Source organism: Zeus faber (genome assembly GCF_960531495.2).
Source record: "Zeus faber genome assembly, chromosome: 6".
NCBI lineage: Eukaryota > Metazoa > Chordata > Actinopteri > Zeiformes > Zeidae > Zeus > Zeus faber.
This window is the reverse complement of record NC_137201.1, coordinates 6539653-6560063: the sequence shown is the minus strand read 5'-3', so window position 1 is coordinate 6560063 and position 20411 is coordinate 6539653. Positions and strand designations below refer to the sequence as shown.

At 44.2% G+C, this 20411-nt stretch overlaps 2 protein-coding genes across 5 annotated transcripts in view; one reads left to right on the top strand and one right to left on the bottom strand.

Annotated features, from left to right (window-relative positions):
- Positions 1-2470: 2470 nt before the first annotated feature.
- ano10b (anoctamin 10b) lies at positions 2471-13859 on the top strand. 4 transcript variants are annotated; one of them, XM_080002274.1, is made up of 16 exons: positions 2471-2578; positions 2709-2774; positions 3716-3966; positions 4047-4220; positions 4386-4523; positions 4788-4904; positions 5400-5516; positions 6046-6387; positions 7082-7264; positions 7656-7711; positions 7847-7921; positions 8995-9159; positions 9244-9435; positions 10129-10266; positions 10447-10560; positions 11257-13859. In XM_080002274.1, exons 1-16 carry the CDS (start codon positions 2523-2525, stop codon positions 11269-11271), a joined length of 2199 nt encoding a protein of 732 aa, XP_079858400.1. In that variant the 5' UTR covers positions 2471-2522; the 3' UTR covers positions 11272-13859. The 4 variants fall into 4 exon arrangements, with proteins under 4 accessions (XP_079858400.1, XP_079858399.1, XP_079858402.1 ...); XM_080002273.1 differs by having other exon boundaries at positions 2518-2578; positions 2706-2774; XM_080002276.1 differs by lacking the exons at positions 10447-10560; positions 11257-13859 and having other exon boundaries at positions 2518-2578; positions 2706-2774; positions 8995-9163; positions 10129-10262.
- Positions 13860-14007: 148 nt separating this feature from the next.
- The window catches only part of snrkb (SNF related kinase b), a 16296-nt gene continuing 9892 nt past the window's right edge, over positions 14008-20411 (bottom strand). The window contains exons 4-6 of the mRNA XM_080002366.1: positions 17200-17341; positions 15718-16017; positions 14008-15651 (exon numbers count right to left, since the gene is read on the bottom strand). Of these exons, the coding sequence (XP_079858492.1) occupies positions 15012-15651; positions 15718-16017; positions 17200-17341 (1082 nt within the window). The 3' untranslated portion in view covers positions 14008-15011. The remainder of the gene's footprint in view (positions 15652-15717; positions 16018-17199; positions 17342-20411) is intronic.

Sequence of the window (20411 nt, the reverse complement as noted above, 5' to 3'; positions counted from 1 at the left end):
TTTTTTTTTTTATATTGACCGGGAACAAGAAGAGATGGTCACAGAAAAGACCAAAAAATAAATATACTGTATGTGGGTGTGTTTTTGATAATGATAGAAGGAATAATGACCACAACGTGATGAAAACCATAATGTATGAAAATGAATGCATTGAGTTCCGTCTCAAAGGGAGAAAAAACTTTCCACGTGTTGGAATTACATACGTACGGATCCTATTTATGTATATTTATATGATTTAACACAAAAAAAGCACAACTTGTACTCTTCCATTCCGACAACAGAAATATTCCTTATGCTAAAGTGAGCAGCGTAAACAATGTTTCCTAAATCTGTTTACCACAAAATACATTTGGACTTTTTAACATGACGTTTTGAATGTCTATGCAAATGCATGTATTTGCATTTAAATGTATTTGTAAATAAATGTATATTTCTGATGTCCAGATGTCCTGTTTTTCTTCTTCCGATTCACACAATATTTCCTGTTTTCCCACTTGTTAATGCCAGTTTTTGCCAAAGAATGATTAGAAATAACAACAGCATACCACCATGTGTGGGATGGCAAGTTGATTGGCAGTTGATTGGCAGGTTGTGGAAGTGCCGCCTGCCACGCGCCACCCAAATGGCGTATTCAGGGCCCTCGGAGACAGAGACACAGGCAGAGATGTTGCAAACACACCAGTTGATTGTAGAGAGTGGCAAGATGCGACATGGAGCAGATGGACACATGTCATGGCAGGCTCCCCGTGTCTGTGTGGGGATGGGTGATTTACCTGTTGCTCATCGATTGCTCTGACAAGCAACAGGCGTGCAGCCACCCTATTCCCAGGCCCAATTACCCAAGACATGTGTGGCTGTTTAAACCACACCACCCCCCCACACCATACAAGTAATTCCAGGGCCAGATCGCCCAAAGAAACTGTTATTATTGGTTTTGTTTTGATAAATTGTGAACGGGGACAGAGATCTCCCGTTCACCACGCAGTGACGGGCACCAAGCAAGAGCAAGTGAGGATATGTATTGGGAGAAACTGATCCCTTTTTTGGTATCGCTCCTATTGTTGCTTGAATCAATCTTCAAAACTAGACGTAGTATCCTTAGTATCGATACTTTTGGTATCGATCCGCCCACCCCTACAATACGGCCCGTTCCGAAGAGGCATGTTTTGAACGGGAACATCACTAGAGAAGCCATAATTCTGAAAATAAAGTCATAATTCTGGCATTAATCTGAAAACTACATTTTTTTTTTCAATATATACAAATAATAATACAAATTTTGTCCATATATTTACTTAAATTTGATACTTATTTGAACTTGAACTTATAATTTTAGACTTGTACTTATTACTAACTTATACAATACTTAAACAATATTTTTGCAAAGTGGTTGGAAGCATGTGGACTTACATATGATCAACCATCAAAATCATAACAAACAAAACAATATACTAGAACTGCTGCAAAATGTGCGTAAACACGTACCTGAAGATCTACATAAAATACAAATATGAGGGGGTATGTCAATAAAAGTTAGCTAGCTAACGTAGCATCTTGACCACTCGTGTGTACAATCAGCCACAACATGAAGACCACTGACAGGTGAATAACATTGATCATCTCCCTACTGGGGGCAGGTTGTCTACTGATTCAAAGATTGCCAGTTCTGCAGTGTCCTTGAACAAGACACCTAACCCCCAAACTGCTCCTCAGGAGCCCCACGGGGAGCAGTTTGGAGCCCCCACAGGGATTAATAAAGTAAACATTATTGTTATTATTATTACCCGTCAAGGGGTGGGATATATAAGGCAGCAAGTGAACAGTCAGTTCTTGAAGTTGATGTGTTGGAAGCAGGAAAAATGGGCAAGCGTAAGGATCTGAGCGACTTTGACAAGGACCAAATTGTGATGGCTAGACGACTGGGTCAGAGCATCTCCAAAATGCTTACAGGGTCATGGGCGCCCATGGGCTCATTGATGCACGTGAAGACCGAAGTCCAGCCCGTCTGATCCGATCCCACAGAAGAGCTTCTGTAGCACAAATTGCTGAAAAAGTTCATGCTGCTATGACAGAAAGGTGTCAGGGCACACAAGTGCATCACAGCTCGCTTTGAGGCCCCACCTCGGAACTTACAGGACTTAAAGGATCTGCTGCTAACGTCTTGGTGCCAGATACCACAGGACACCTGCAGAGGTCTTGTGGAGTCCCTGCTCCACGAGTCCGAGCTGTTTTGGCTGTAGGAGGGGGGCCGACACAATATGAGTGGTTATTAGTGCTGCTTTTAATGTTGTGGCTGATCGGTGTATGTGTGCGTGTTGCAGAGGATGCAGGGCAGCAGTGAGGCAGTAGGACCTGGGGCGGCAGCAGCAGCAGCAGCAGCATCATGAATGGGCAGGCCTGCGAGGGAGGAGCCTGCCAACAGACACAGCAAAAGCCTCCACACCCTGGAAAGAGTGTCCGCATTCCTGCCATTCACATACACACACACACACACACACACACACACACATCCCCAGAGACACATGCAGCGCAGCACTCCTAAATTACAGCAGGAAAGAACCTACACAACCAACGCTGGGTGGGTTTCTGAGAGTGTGTGCTATGTTGCGTTTTCTTTTGGTCCAAGTCAATGCGATGTTTTGAATCTCTCTCTCTCTCTCTCTCTCTCTCTCTCTCTCCCCCCTCTCTCTCTCATTTCCAAACAGAAGAGTGGAGGTGGGTGTGGGCCTGCCGTACGACTGCAAACCAGGACCTCATCCTGACTGCCCCGGCAGGTATTGAATTCACTCTCCACACACACACACACACACACACACACACACACACACACTCGCTCTCTACTTCCTGTGCTCTCACTCTCTAAAACCACAAGGACGAGGAAGGACACAAAGCGTCGCATTAGTGTCCGAGCGTCCTCTTGTCATGCTGTATATCTGTGGCATATGGCTTCTGTTTTCACTACCACCGTTTCCTCTCAAGGTGTCCACAGAGAGCCACAGAACGATTGGTTCCAAGAAGGAAATACATGACATCACAATCGCTTTATTCGCCGCTACGGTTTACAGCCGTTAGAGGCACAATAGGCATATTATTTGGCGTCTTTATGGCTCGGAGGGAAGCTGCCCCGTTTACATGAGAGCCGGGATGCTGTAAATGTTCAGTTAAATTCAAGAGAAGATAACTGCAGCTGTAAAATGATTTATGTCGGCCTGTGTTGAAGTATGTTAATGTTTTTCAATGGTTCCTCTATGGCTTTACAAGCAGGATACGGTTTGATCTGATGCGCCGGGGCAATAAATGATGAGGCTGATGAGTTTCCTGCCCAGCTGCTCAACAATTGGATTCTCAGAACCATTGCTTTTCCTCAATATGTTGAGTCTCAACCTCGTTCAAAAAAAGCCAACTGTGCTGCTCCTAAATACTTCAGCATGCCGTGGACCAATGGACTACTGTCTCTCTGCTTCATGAGATTTAAAATTGAGTCCCTCTAACAGTGTGATTGTGTCTTCTGCTGTCATGTTAAAACCATGGTCTAATGCGTAGTAGTGCTAGTCTAATGCGTAAGAGTACTAGCACCAGATGGTGGCTGGTGCTAGTACTCTTCTTTCCCTACCTTCAGACTTTGTGCTGTGTTTCGACGTTGTGTTCAATGCTCAATGTTCCGGCATAAGTTTCTGATTCCGGTGAAGAAAGTGATGGAAATCAACTTCATTAGCCTCAGAATGAGCTCGGTGGGTGACGGCGCTGGTGGAGATGGCGGCTCTACTGCCTCGCAGGGGAAGACCCCCGTGGTGAAAGCCTTCCGGGGCCTGGAAGGCGTTGGGTCAGGCTGGACCAAGGCCAGCTGCCCCTGCTGCGTGGCGGAGCGGGTGGAGCCGCTGGTTCTGCTCCAGCTCGGAGAGCAGGTCCAGCCGGAGACAAAGAAGTGGCTCATCAGGCTCATCGGAGCGTCGGTGAAGGAAGGAGGTGAGGAGTTGAGTAATACACACACGTGGACACCACACCACGTCAATACCACTCTCACTTTTGGTCGCCTGCCCCTGAAGGCGCTGCTCTGCTGTCCCACCCGGGTGAAGAGGACGACGGGGACATTCTAGTGATCTCCGCCCCGCGCTGCACGTTGCTTCTCGCCGCGGAGGAGCTGGGGCTGTCGAAGGCGTACCACAACGGGGACATAGCCGCCTTCTCCTACCAAGACAGGGGGAACTTCCGGGACTCCGGTAAGTCGTGAGAAGCAGTGTACACAGCTCGCATGGACACCAATGGTGGACGCTTTCACCCCTCAATAAAGGCACTAACGGATAAAACGGTGTGTGTGTGTGTGTGTGTGTGTGTGTGTGTGTGTGTGTGTGTGTGTGTGTGTGTGTGTGTGTGTGTGTGTTTAGATGACATGCAGAAGTTCATGACCCTGGCGGAAAGGCAGTACGTAGTGAAGTATGAGCTGGACGGGCTGAGAGCCCAGAGGGATTTGAGAGTACCTGGATTCTCCGATGGCTTCACGCTACATCGCCGCGACAACATCTGTGAGTCCAAATGTCTGTCTGTCTGTCTGTCTATGTATACAGTATAGAGGTGGTTACGAACGCCTGAAATATGCGGCCCCAAGCTTAGAATACATCAAAATCTGCCTGGACTATACCATAATCAGACAGTCGGTCGAGTGGACTTATTTTGTCGTCGTCAACGATATGGCCTTGCATTGTTCCTGGCTCTCTTACAACCACGACTTTAGGGGTTTAAAGGCCTCGTTTGAATGCCGAGTTTGTCATGGCGACTTTGCTTCGCAGGGCAGAAGCTTCGGGAGGCGGGTGTGATCGTGGACATGTTTCCCCTCAACAACGAGGACAAGCTGAAGGCCCTCACTAAGGCCTGGTACCTGGGGAACCAGCTGGCCCAGCCGCTGGGTGGGTGGAAGGAAACAGCATCATGTGAATCACAGGACCAACACCGCAAATACACACATAACACTGGGGTTCCTAAACTGGGGTCCACTGCCCCCTTGGTGTCATCCAAGGAATTGCAGGTGGTCTGCGACAACAAATTTTAAAATTATTTAATTATTATTTATATTTATTTTTCTAGATTTTCAGATATATTTATTTGAAAGAATATATGTTTAATTTATACATATGTATATATAATATATGTAATAGAGATATGGATGTACGCCCACAAGCATCTTAGTCATCTCGAGCATGTGCCTCATCAGGTACACAGACACACAGACACACACACACACACACACACACACACACACACACACATTGACTTTCGTACTCTTTTTTTTTGCAGAAAATATATAGAGACAACACTGCCTGTACGTTAATGGTAACAAAAGACAGACTTTCTCTCTTTCTCCGTGTCTCACCCCTTTCATCTCCCTCGATCCCTTCGTCCAGACATGATCCACGAATACTTTGGAGGCACGTTCGCCTTCTACTTCAGCTTCCTGGACTTCTACACCTGGTCTCTGCTCCCGCCGGCGGTACTGGGCCTCATCCTCTCTTACTTCTCAGGTATATCTATCTATCTATCTATCTATCTATCTATCTATCTATCTATCTATCTATCTATCTATCTATCTATCTATCTATCTATCGATCTATCTATCTATCTATCTATCTATCTATCTATCTATCTATCTATCTATCTATCTATCTATCTATCTATCTATCTATCTGTATACACTGACAGGATATAACACTACTGAGGAACATCAGGGTGAAAGTTAATACAGTAGTACTCTTCTCTCTGCTGGGATCGTGAATGTTACAAAGGCTTTTAAAAGCACATGCTCCATTGACCGATGGAAGCGGTTGAGGGATTGTTACAAACACACAACATTGTATTTGTCAGTGGTTCTCAAAGTGGGTTTTGAGGACCCTCCCAGGGGCCCTTAGAGAGGTTCCAGGGGGTAAAAAATGTGTCTGAAAAATATTGAGAACCACTAGGTTAGCTGATTTATGTGGAATTGTAGTGAAACAGACAACGCAGTTATAAGTTAGGCACGTCAACAATTCATCTTGCTCACACCTCGTCGTCCAGGTGCGGTTCAGAAGGAGGCGCTGGACTCCATCTCGGGGTCAAAGGTCACCGTCGCCGACGAGGACGCCGACTCGCCATCGGTCAGCGGTCACGTGATCCAGGCGGTCTTCAGCATGCTGTGGTCCACGGTCGTCATGGAGATGTGGAAGCGCCGCAGCACCTCGCTTTCCTACCGCTGGGGGACCCTGCACCTGGCCGAGCGCTTCGCAGAGCCCCGCCCCGGTTACCACGGGGACATGGGGGTCAACCCCGTCACGGGCCGCGTGGAGCCGCTCTTTCCCGACTGGCAGAGGCAGCTGCGAATGGCGCTGGTCTCGCTGCCCGTGGTGGGACTGTTTCTGGGTAGGACAAAATCCCTTCCCTTGCCTCTAAACAAGCCGTAAAATCTGGTGAACATGTATTTTTATTTTTCGCTAAATGCTGTGTAAATCATGACTCAGCGAGCTTTGAGAAAATATGTCTTATGACTATTTTATGACCACCTTATTTCGAAGAAAATGCAAATTCTAGAGATTTCTTTCTTTTATCGAGAACGGCGGACTGATTTCACCTGATTTTCAGAGGACAATGTTGACCGTCTTTGCAGCGTTGTTTTTTGTACTTGTTTGTTTCATGTTGTTTTTTTGCACAGAGGAGGGGAAAGAAAGGGACAAATTCATGTAAAACTGCATTTCCACTATCGAATATCAAGTCAGACATGAATGCAAGAATTATCCACAGAAACATAAATAAGATGAATATAGTGTATATATATATTTTTTAAATATAGTTCTGCAACTAATATCCAAGACAACGACACTTTTGAAGCTTTAATATTGACATGTTTGAATGGTCCCCCGGGCAACACTGCATTTTTCAATTTTCCAATATTCTCAATCTGCTGGTCCCCTAGTGGTTCACGAGTGAACTGCAAGTGTGCCGCCAAATCCTTGGCAAAACGTTACGATTTTCATCCTGTGCTTGAAGTGGAAAAAAAACACAGGTCCCCTTTCTTCCCATGTTGACGTGCCTTGCGCGCCGCTGCCGTATCTTTCAGGTCTGGTGGTGTTGGGAATGCTTGGCTTCTACTGGGGGGAGGCCCAGGCCCAGTTGCTGCACCGGGACTGGGACTCCCTGCTGTCCACCGTCTTGCTCTACGCTCCTTCGGTGCTGCACATCGTCTACACCAACGTGCTGGGGACGGTCTACAGGCACGTGGCGCTGTCTCTGACTGAATTTGGTGAGTCGTGAAGGGGAGTGGGGGCCAGAAGACAGAGAGATAACCAAATGTAGAACAGAAAGGCGGACAGACAACTTGCTGATACTCACTTTTAGAGTTTACATTTAAACTTTCATCAACACTTATCCAAAGTGACTTAAAGGGATAGCTCCAGTTTTTTGGGGAAATGTCCGGTACCGAGATAGCGAGCTGAGTCTGACCAGAGACTGACCAGACTGACTTGACCACTTGTCGACCAGCCCAACAAAACAACGAGCGGCGAGGAAGGTCACGACGGGAGGAAGGCTGCCCGACCTGCATCACCCCGACCCCGAGTTGAACTTCATCATTGATCATTTTGTTATTTCTAATCCCGCTGCATTTTCCACCAAAACAATTTTATCCTCCTCAGAGAACCACAGAGAGGAGTCGGCCTACGACAACCACCTCACTGGGAAAGTTCTAGTGGTTGGTTCGAGCACCTCTTCACTCCGCTCCAAAATGATCCTTTGCTTTTTTTTTTTTTTCTCACAAGTTCAGTGGAAGCTTTTTTTTTTTTTTTTTCCAGGGCTCACTTGTACAAATCTTTCTTTTCCTCTCCAGTTCACCTTCTTCAACTACTTTGCCGTGCTGTTCCACATCGCCTTCTACAAGCAGGACGTCCCTCTGCTGCGCAAGGTGATCGCAGAGCTCCACAGCTCGTCTCTTATATCTTGTATTTTTTTATTGTCTCTGTGTTTCGGAAATCCTCGTTCTGCCCATCCCTAATTATTATTACGTGTTGGTTAGGCTCACTGCATTGAGAAGGCGGGTTAGAGTGGTGTGTTAAATGTTTGAGTGAGGACTACAGGTACCTTTGTAATCTGGGTGTCGGGACCCCAACCTGTAAACAATGTAAAACGCTGCAGACCAGCTGTTCCCAAGATGGGGTCTGGGGCCCCCTCAGGGTCCTCTCATGATATGATGTGATATTACAGCCCTTGTTCGGAAAAATGAAGCCTTCTTCTCGCCCACTAGATGTCCTCCCAACCCCTCTGTTCTTAAAGGTTTATAAATGTATCTGTCCCTGTTTAGTCACTATTTTAAACCGCTTTCTTTTATCAGGGTGTGTCCCCAGCTATTTTAAGCCAGCTAAACCGTTGTGTGTTTTATCTGTTTTTTCTTTATTTTATTTATTTGACTGTGAAGCACTTTGTGACTGGTGTCTGTGAAAAGTTCTATATAAATTCATTTTACTTACTTGCGAGGGTTCACCCGCAATATAATACTATATATTATAAAGAAATTATAGGTGTTTACCGATTTATTTTTTATTTTATTTATTTTAGTTTAGTTATTTTTTTTATTTTAGTTTCTATCTCAAAAAATAATATAAATAAATAATAATAATCATTTATCATAAATAATGTAAAATTTATTTTTAAAAAAATATTGAGATATCTGAATCGAAATACTGTATGTTTTGTCCAAAAATACTTACATGCGGTTCAATTTATTTTTAAACAAATAAAGATATATAGATCTAAAATATTTTTTTTGTTGTCGTAGGCTTTGTCACTTTTTGTAAATTTAAGTCAAATGTTAGTCCTCCGGGGGCGCGGGTGGGCTTGCCATAAAAAAAATTTGGGAGCCCCTGTTCTAGAGTGATAAAAGAAAATGCTCTGTGAGTGTATTTTTACTCTTCTTTTGTCTCATTTGCTGCATCTTTCTCACGCTTTGTCTCTCTCTGGACCATTCTTACACCCCCAAAGCGCCTGGCCTCTCTGCTGGTAGTGACCCAGCTGGTGAACCAGGTGACGGAGGTGGTGGTCCCCTTCCTGGTGGACCGGTTCCTCAGCGCCCCTAACAGGACCAAGCGGGACGACGACCCGCAGGAGGACAAGTTCAGGAACCAAGGCAGCCTCCCTGCTTTCCCTGTGGGTGTGTGTGGAGCGGCGGGAGTCAGTGTGTGTGTGTGTGTGTGTTTTTTATATTTAATTGGATTTTTTTGGGGTCCTCAGGGCCTGTTTGCGGAGTACATCGAGCTCCTGGTGCAGTTTGGGTATTTGAGTCTCTTCTCCTGCGTTTACCCGCTGGCGGCCGTGCTGCTGCTCATCAACAACCTGACGGAGATCCGCTCGGACGCCTTCAGGATCTGCCAGCTGTTCCGAAAGCCCTTCTCTGCCCCGGTGGCCGGCATGGGGGTCTGGCAGGTCAGGGGCCACAACAAGACAAGACACAAAGCTAAGCACAAATACAGTAAAATGTCCCAGGAAAATGTTTAAGGTACCATAAACATTGAATTTGTGAGGAAAATCCTTTTACCTTTAATATGAAGTTAGACGGTTGGGAACACCAATAGAGGTCATGTTCAAGTGGAAGCTTGTTATGATGGAATGCACTTTTAACACGTTAACAAACGTATTCATTTTGGAAGTTGTCAAGGCCCGAAGCTGTCAACTGATCATGGTTTTAATGACACAAATGCTAATATTGAATAATTAGATTTGATTTTTTGATTTCACTGTAGAACAGAACAGAATATAAGATAATAGAATATAATAGAAGATGGAACAATAGAATATAAGATAATAGAACAGAACAGAATGTAATATAATATAATAGAACATAATAGAATATAATAGAATATAAGATAATAGATTATAACATAATATGATATAATATAATATAATATAATATAATAGAACATAATAGCATATAATAGAATATAAGATAATAGAATATAAGATAATATAAGATAATAGAATATAATAGAACAATAGAATATAAGATAATAGAATAGAACAGGATAGAAGATGATAATAATAAGATAATATAAGATGTAAGATAATATAATTTAATATACAATAATAGAAGAGAACATCATTTAATATAATCTCCTCCAGACGGCGTTTGAGGTCCTGAGCTTCGTCTCCGTGATCTCCAACTGCTGGCTGCTGCTGCTGTCGCCACGGTTACGGGAGCTGTGCCAGGAGGGCGGGCTTAGCACCAGGAACATCCTGGTGCTGGCCATCCTGATGGAGGTGAACTGTTCAATTCTATTATTACTGTACATCCCAACTGCACGGTCTGATGTCACATAACAACAAAATTAACAAGACAGTATACTGTATGAGCTTGGAACTTCAAATTTTCCAATTTGTGTGTGTGTGTGTGTGTGTGTGTGTGTGTGTGTGTGTGCGCGCGCATGTGTGTGTTTTTAGCACGTGTTGATCTTGATCAAAATGGCGCTGGCCTTCCTGATCCCCGATGAGCCGGACTGGATCAGAATCAAGAGAGAGCGGATCGAGTTTAAGTCAATGCAGGCCTTGGGCCAGGTGAAGACACACACACACACACACACACACACACACACACACACACACACACACACACACAAACAAGAGTTTGCATACAGTTTATACAACAAATGGGACTCAATAGTCTCCAATATTATTAATGTAGTTGTATGGTATTATTAGTAGATCTATCATTCATACTAGTAGTACTATTAATAGTATTAATAATATATAAAGACTTTTTAAGTTTTCACAACCACAACTTAACCCAAAATAAAATGTTGGGAATACAGATTTTTTTTTACATTTTTTTATTTTCTATTTTCATCTTGATATTTTACTTTATTTTATTTGCATTATCTTGCCTCTTCTTTTAACCACTTTTTATGGAATTTCTTTTATTTCTGTCTTACTTATATCCCTTATTTATGTCAAGGACCTCTAAAAGGTATTATATATATATATATATATATATATATAATATATATTTTTTTTTTATCTAACATTTTTCTGTTTAGTGGTAGTAGTATCAGCACTAGTTTGGTGGTAGTGATGATGTTGAAATTAAAGTATATTATTATTAGCACTAGTGTTGATAATACCACTAATAACCAGTTAGGAATGTAGTGCTTGTATGAGAAATTAGTTATAAGTAGTAATACACCTACCAGTAATATTGCTCTGGTTATCTTGATCCTTAAAAATAAATTTCTCTGTTGTTTCTCTCACCTATAGGTGAGCGAACTGTGAATGGCGTTCCAGAAAAGAAGCCATAATTTGCTTCACGTCCTGCCGCGGCAGTATCTACACACGGGCTCCGTTGCGCCGCTACGTGTCCCTGCACCCACATGTATACTCATCCAGTGTGGACGAGGAAGGCTTCTATATCCCCCGCTCCCACGAGGCCACAGCAGCAGCTTCAGCCAAACACACCATGAGCTCCCGCTTACGCTGCAATCCATGATTTGGTTCAGCGACCTCTTTCATCGGCTGGCGGAATATTTTGCTTCTTCCCAGACATGGTTTAAAATGCCTGTGTGGTTTGGTTAATGAAGGTTTGGAGTTAAGCTTTTTTTTTTCCCAGATTTTTCGAGGTCGTGTCTATGCCCTAAAGTTGTCCAAATAGAGTACAAACACTCAACACATAGTATGTTTATAATATGTATTTAAAGCCACCTCCGGGCAATTTCACGTCCTGCTGATGAGTTACTTTTCGGCAAAAGAGGCCGAAGGAGCTGTGATGAAATGGTATTGTTTCACAGCGAGCGGGCGCGTCACCTCGGATACGTCGCTAAAACGGTTTTAACTTCAGATGAAAATGTTCAACTTTCGGCGCAAAACACATGTGCTTTTATATGTGGGAAACAGAACGAAGGGTGGTGAACGACGGAACCAATGAAGTACTGTAGCTCCAAAAAAAATAGTTGAAAATCAGAAAATACTGGAGGTGACCCGGTGTTTGTCATGTATCTAAACATTAATAAACAATAAAATATTACCATTTGGGTAATATTGAGATTTTTTTTTGGAAAGAATTGTCAAAAGAAAATAAAAAGTTGAAAGGGACAAACTGAAGCGACTTTACATGAATGTGTATCACATGGAGTTCCTCTTTCGCCCACTGACCTCAAGGTATGAATCCTAGTCTATACTGGTGCTAAGGCTTTCGCATCGACAGACATCACGACCCCAGAAGCATGATTACTTTAAAGGTTTTGTGTGTGGGCTGTTTGACGCACATTGTTTATTTATTGTTTTGGACAAATCTTTTATTTTGTTCCACGTTATATGTTTACATCTGAACAGAATGTTAATCTGTCGCAGTGCAATGCTTGTGCCTTTTGAATTCAAACGGATTATATTGCCTTCTTTGGAAACGCTGTGCGGTACAGATAGAGCAACTGTTCTATAAAGTTGTTTTCTGAAACATTAAACGCACTAAATTGTACAAGATGGAACCCAAAGCCAAATCAGTTCACAAAAGTACACTATAGCATTTCCTTGAAACCTCTCTATGCCACTTTTAAAAACAGAGAATTGCCGCATGGTCTGCAGCTATAGCATCCTTTTTATAATTATTATTAATTTGTGGTTGTGAATTTTTTTATTTTTTTTTACACTTTTGGTGGTTCACATGAGTTTGCATTAATAAATGACTGCACTGTTGTACGACACAGTAGAATTTTTCTTTTTGCACTTTCCACGTCAAACCCATTTGACTGGGATAGCTGATGTATAAACATGGAGACACAAATAATTCCACCTTGTTTTGCTTTGAGTGCATTTTCTGAACCATTACATGTTTTAATCATTTCCAACCAGCAGATGTCGCCACAATTCACCTTGAATCATTTGGATTTCCACTGCACTGCTGAGTCATAACAGCTAAACGTTGGGAGACTTTTACAATACTCACTGCAGCTTTACCCTCCTTAAGCAAAATCTGACCTCGTCCCGGGCCAGGCAAGGTGGAAGAAAATGGTGGATGCTTATTACCCTTGGATAAAAACATGAAAATGTAATGGTCATTAGCTTTTATGTGTTTGGGTAAACTGTGTGGAGTGTGACAGTTTGTTCTACTTTCACAATGTGACTTTATCTACAAAAAACTAAAGTAATGAAAGACCACTGCTGAGTGCTTAGCTCTAGAGCTACTTGCTCGGTCCAGTGGTGAGCGCTGGGCTGCATGTTGGGTCTCGATGCAGCAGCAGAGCACTGACTCAGCCTCGCTCGGCCTTTAAATCATCCCAAAGGCCCACTGCCGGCGACTATTTTTAGATTCTATGGTGGTTCTATGGTGAGATGGCCCTTAATTCACACGGAAACAAAACAAAACTGACTTTTTCCGTCCTCTCGGGTTGGGTTTTGGGCTGGAGAATCAGATCCAAAGTGGTTTTCCCAGGAGGCGACAGGCTCACATGCCACTGACCCTGAACAAAAACACAAGTTCTTTGTGTCTCTGTAGATGGCCGTCGGTCACCGATGGGGTTCTGCTTTTAGTCAAGGGTTATTTTAGGAAGAGTACAATTGGGGGATTTAGCTTATTCTTTGACCTTTAGCCTTGGGTTAGGTGTGCAAAACTCACACGGGTCGCCTTGTTCCGTTACAAATGCGACGCGAGACCAAATGAGGGGGGGAATGTGAAGGTATAAAAAATGTTAACGTTTACGTTAAAACAGTTAAAAATCCCGCGTCCTTGTCCGCTGAATTCTATGTCCAACGAAATCTCTGGAACACCACTCGAATCTTAACGTCTACACAACATGTGCAATTTGTCATCAACAATTCAACCTACGCTACTTCTAAAGCTGTACAAGAACACTGTCTGGTGAAGTCCAAGACACACGGAGGTATATAGTGTGATAAATAACAGCAATTTCCATGCAATTATCATACCATCTCTCTTAGGAATGGGTGAAGAAATCACCCTCTGGGCTGCATTACGATGCCTTAAGACATAAAACAAAAAACATAAAAAAAAGTGTATTTATAATATATTTCACATCTGAGAAATTTAAATCCCCATGATATTAAGGGGTTAAATAGCATTTATATGAATAATCAAATCATGGAAGACCTGCATCCCCATCAGTAGTGTCATCATATATTACACAGGATATAATTCCAACGATAACTGATTTCAGTAAGCAAAACAGAAAAAATATATATGAATCAAACCTCCCGTATATTATTCATATCTCATATCATTTATCATATATCATATATTATGTTACAACAGTCCTAGTCGTTTATTAGGTGTTAATAAGAGCTTTGGAGAGCGCCCGCCACGAGGGGTGGACGGGCTGTAGCTTAATGGTTGCTAAAAAGGAAAGTGCTGGAGGGGAAAAGGAAGAGGGGATGCTACCCTGTAGCACAAGCTGCTGAGAGGTGTTTTTTTTTTTTTGTCGCAACACAGTTCAGATGTTTAGCGTTTCGGTTAAGTAAAAATGGCTAATGCTAATACCGCCCCAGGGTACCGGGATCACAAAACACTTCGAGACTTCCGGAAGTCTTTAGAGTCAGTCTGAAAGTGAGAACCGCTCTCCGGCTCGGAGGAAATTGTCTTTTGTACAAGATTCTTTGTCTTTTTCTTTTTTAGGCACCATTTCTGTCAACACACAGTAGCAGACTAGTAGCTTATTTGAGTGGGCGGACCATATTCTCCTTGGATATCGTCCCTATTCTTCCCACAGTGGTAACGTGCCTCGTGCACAGCAGCGAGTGGACAGTGTTCTCCGACATTTTGTGTACGGTGCGTGAGCGTTATTCTCAAACCATGCTGGATACATAGTCACGCAACTAGAAAAACAGCTGCAATTCGGACATGTGTTAGTGTGCATTTGTCCACGACAACATGTGTTAAGAATGTGTGTGTGTGTGTGTGTGTGTGTGTGTGTGTGTGTGTGTCTGTGTGTCACGCTCGGGCTTTGTGGCAAAAGTGATTCTGCCTCAGCCTACCCTACGGTTGCTGTGCCGACCGGCCCGCGGCCTTACAGCACGTGGCAGCAGTTGTACTGCGCCAGCGGCAGCACCTTGCTCTTGTTGTGAGCTGGGATGTTAAAGGCTAGCGCCTTCTCGCACAGCGGGAACTGGAACAGGCGCTCCCGCAGCTTGGTGCTGCGGCCCTTGCCCAACTCCGCCCGGGCCCCCGTGGGCCCCGGGGCGCCATGGGGTTGTGGTCTGTCCGTCAGGAGGTCGTCCCGCTCCCCTCCCCTGCCTCCCTCCCTTAGGCTCGGTGCCTCTGTGCTGTTCAGGCTGAGCCGGGGGGAGTCCACCTGGGCAAGGAGGGGGAGGGGCTTGCCGGTGTTGTTGTTGGGCTCCGGGTCGCCCTGACAACACTGAACGCCCAAGAACCCGTGCGGGGGTGGAGGTGGAGGTGGAGGTGGGGGCGACGTCGGTGGATCATCTGAGGCCCGGTGGCTGTCTGGGGGCTCGCTGGTGTTGGTGTTGCCCACCGGCTGGTCCGAAATCACGTTGCCGCTCTCCCCTGAACCCCTCTCCTCCGCCACCTCCACCTGACTGTCCTCCTCACCAATTTCATGCCACTCCTCCTCCTCATCTTCCTCGTGCACTCTAGACAAACTCTCTGCTTCCTCTGGATGGTTGACTGCCTCCTTCCCCTCCTTCTCCTCCTCCTCCTCTTCCTCCTCCTCCTCCTCCTCCTCCTCTTCTTCTTCCTCCTCACAGATCTGCTGCAGTGCTACAAGGGTCTTGGCCGCGGCAGTCTCCTCCTCGGGCGGAGCGGGTCGGTGGCTGAGGCTGGGCTGCCAGGGGCCCGGAGGAGCCTGCTGGGGCAGGGGTCTGGAGGCAAGCAGGTCCCCGCACTCAGGCAGTCCTGGGCGGGTGGAGCTCGGGGACAGGGCCCCGGAGAGCCAGTGGGGTGGGGCCTCGGGGCTGAGCAGGGCGTCCTCCAAGCCCTGGAGCCAGTCGTGAGCCTCGATCTCCTCGAGTGTGGCACGGCACAGGGGATCCTTCTGGAGCATCCTGGAGATCAGGCTGACAGAGACAAGAGGAGTGTGAAGGACAAAGGGAGAGAAACAAATGGTCACAGTAAAAATGAGAAAATGTACCAGAGAGATGGGAATGGTCAGGGATCCCCATATTGTGATTCCTAATTGCCAATTTGAGTATCGTGCAGTGACTCGGATTCTGTAAGTATTATGATACATTATGATGATATACTGTTTGCTTATTTGGTCAGTTCAATATTACTTATAGAAACACAAGTTTCTGAGACCCTCAGTCAAAGACCTGGGCAGAAACCCACTGATCGCTGCCGATGTCCAGGAGCAGAAAGTGTTCTGTCCCTGTTCTCTGAATCTCGCTGCTGCACCATGTGACCCAGGGCCCATTCATACAGAGCGTCTGGTGTTGTGTAGAAAAGGCCACTGTTCAAAATCTCAACTCCGGTCTAAAAGTAGGGAGATATACAGTATGTTCCATTCTAATTCTGCGTTCAAGGTTTTGTCCACTTTTTGTTTTCTAAAAAGTGTAAATAACGACCAGCACCTTTCACTCCAGTAGGTGTCACTGTGGAGCAAAACAGCGCCCATGTTAAACACAAATCACGGCGCAATCAACTGAGAAAAATACCTTTCAAAATCACTGTCAGCGAGACCAGGAAGTTACAATTTTCCACATAAGGTCAATGGAAAAATGTGCGTTATCAATAGGAGGAGGCAAAAATGCTAATCAAAAAAGCGTTTCATGTGTCGGACATGCTAAACGGGTTCGGCAAAGTTCCATTCTGACAACTCTCACCTGATGGGGAGCATTTGGAATACTCTTGGCATGTAAGACCCAGAAAAACAAGTTTAGAGCTCTCACAATTATTACCTAACCTCCCGATCGCAATCGTTTTGTAAAATCGTGAAGATTCAACAATCCTGCATTTCCTGCACAAGGTCAGAAATGTTGCAACACATAAAAATAAAATAGATATATCAATTTGGTGAGTGCAAAATGAACAGTCTACCCAAATGTTTATGTTCCATTGTTCAATGTCAATAAATCAGTCGCCTTCATGGGGTAGACGTGTATCACTACACTGTTATACGTTTAAACAATTATAGTGGCATTAAATGAACATATATTACAATTAAATTGTTAACCGTGTGTGTGTGTGTGTGTGTGTGTGTGTGTGTGTGTGTGTGTGTGTGTGTGTGTGTGCACACTCACTCTCCGCAGCCCTCGGATACATGTTCGGGGACTGAGTAGCGACAGTCGAGGATCATGACAAGAGTCTCGCTGTCGTTGGTTTCCTGGAAGGGAGGAACGCCGCACACCAGCATGTACAGGATCACCCCCAGGGACCAAATATCTGCAACACACACACACACACACAAATACAAGTATTAAGACTTTTATAGTCCAAACTACTGTAAATCTCCTCCAACCTCGGAAAACATCTTTCATTTCCACGACATGCTTCACGGATTTAAGGATTAGGATTCATTCTTTAATCTGATATCATGCCTGAAGAGCGTCTAGAGGGATTGGTGAAAATAGGATTTTCTACCCTACATTAATACACCGACAAACACCGACAAGTCGAACATGGACTCGATGGTCAACGTTAGGTGATTCATTTGTCCTTGTAGGGTAGGAATGATTATTAATTCGTTTTTGCCAGCCTACTTTCCACCAAGGGGATGGGGATCTTGGCTACGCAAATTTGATATTAACCGGAATATAAGCATTATGTAACAATTTCACTCTAAATTGGTAATGACACACAATCTAAAATTATTCACAATAAGCATATCATATATATTATTTGATAGTGTTTTATGACATACTACTACATAATCATGTATTTTGATTCTTCCAATAGTGTATCAATTGCGAAAATAATAGTATCGATCTTAGTTCTGTATGACAAAGGTAGTCAGGGAAGTTGTGTCAAATACAGAGCTCTAATATTTTATTGCCGTACAGACAAAGTGGAACACAGAATCCAAAACACGGTTTGATTCATTTTTCTGAGAGATCTTAAAGGAAAACAACCGATTTCTTCGTTGAAGCTATTGGCCCATTGTGCAGATGTTCTATCAGTGCTGGATACATTTCAAAGATTCTGAAGCCAGTCGCTTGGATCGACTCCCAACATGATTGAAAAAGTTGGAAAGGGGTTTTCCTTGAATCATGATGTACATTCATGTTCATTGAGGTATTAATACAAAAAAAGAAACAACAGGCTTACACAGCACACTGTCGTGGCGAGGAATTCCTTGCCTGGCTCAAGGGAACTTGAGTAGAGGCTGGGCCAGTTCCTCCTGCCGTTTTGAGGCTCTTTAACTGTGTGGGGCTAAAAAGCTGATGTGACCTTTGACCTCCGTACATAAACAATAGCAACAAAAGGGAACGTTTTCATGTCAAGTACTGATGTGTCACAAAAGCCGGACCTCTGCTCCAGACAGCCTGGAGTGGCATGTCACCCACGTCTGCCAGCTAAGAGACACACACACACACACACACACACACACACACACACACACACACACACACACACACACACACACACACACACACACACACACACACACACACACACACGCACACACACACGCTTCCTGGTATTGACAGATGTGTCTGACAGTGTGTCCCTTTTCCATCTCTTCCCTTGACCTCGCTCCCTCCGTCCCTCCCTTACTTCCTTCCTTCCTTCTCAAACTTAGCGCACCGTGAACCAAGAACATTGTGGCCACTTCTCACACACACACACACACACACACACACACACACACACACACACACACACACACACACACACACACACACACACACACACACACACACACACACACACACACACACACACACACACACACACACACACACACACACACACACACACACACACACACACAGAGCTGAAGGCCATGATAAAGAGCGTGCTTGTTCTATTCTAAGAATGTTCTCCTCTCTTCACTTCCCTTCGCTCTTATTTCCCCCACTCCTCTCTCTCTCTTTTCTGTGAGGACTAAACATTGTCAATGGGGATTTGAATATGTATTGTAGCGTTGGGTTTATCTCTCGTACAGAGGTCAGCTCAGATTAAAAGTCAGTCATATAATCTCTGCTCCCGACGGCTGATCTTCTGATGCTGAATGAAGCGACAGATTTACAACGGAGCGACGTTGTGCAGATTAGGGTCGCGCTGATACTTCTCCATCTGATTTATTTGTTTATTTGAGCTGCATGAAGTCAGGCTTCGGACTCAAAAGAGCGTAATGATTTGTCAAAACATTGCCCTCTGTACTTCTGTACCACAGGCTTTGATCTTTTCATTGGCTTACGTTTAACTTTATTTTTGAACTATAACTTCCTTTTTTTGTAAATATCTCAATTTATCTTTCTATCTACTGTCCTTAGTCATTTTCTCTATTCTGCATTGTTGGGACTGGTTTGCAGATGAATCATTTAATTGCTTGCATGACACTGATTAAAACCAATACAACTTTAAACGTTATGTTTGAAAAACAGGAAATCAAGAATCCTTTCCTAAATATCCCACATCCTGGCGTTGGATTGTTTTTTTAATCTAGACCTGCATCCTATGTCCTTTTCACTTCAGTAATTAATTCCATTCTTTATAAGAAAACACGCAGCGTCGAATAACACTAGTCAAGTCCCTTTTTCGACTCATTGGAAGCAGCGTGGAGCGTAATCAATCTTTTGGGGAAAACCAATGGTGGAATACAGTGATAGTGAAGTCTGTTGACAGACGCGTGTTCATGATTAGTGGGGCCTAGGAGAAACACTGGAGCAGCAATGAAGAAATGATCCGTTTGAGAGAAGTTGGGAATTCAACTCTAAACCTACTTCCACATTACAGGCCAAACTGGAGTATGCGTTATATGTTTTGTATTATTTGTAGCTAAACATTTCAAATTTCAATATTTTAAAAACTAAGGTTTTTGTCTGGTGCCATATTTTACTAGCCTCGCAGGAGCCAGACCTTGCACATACAGTGCGTGGTCTTGGGTTGGTCCTGGGCGGTGTCCAGTCGTGTGACGGACTGATCAGAGGCTGCAGCTGTTCTGGGAGGCAGGTTAGTTGATGACGCAGCAGAGCACGCCGCGTTTCAGAACAACAACAATGGCGGCTCCCGAGCACGATCGTGCTGATGCAGGTGTAGCATCAGTTTTAGCAGAAATAGATGTTTAACAACAATAAAACACAAACAAAAGTGTGCACTGTTGGATTATATCAGATCCCCATCAATCGCAGACACTTCATACAGAGCCGAAATGACCTAACCTGCACCGTGGTGTAATGTTACCCCGATTTCGGCCAGTCTTTGGCGTACATTCTTCTTGTTTGGGGCTTTTGTTCATTCCACTATTTTCTTTGTATGCAGCAAAGTACCTCTCACCCGAAGGTTTGTT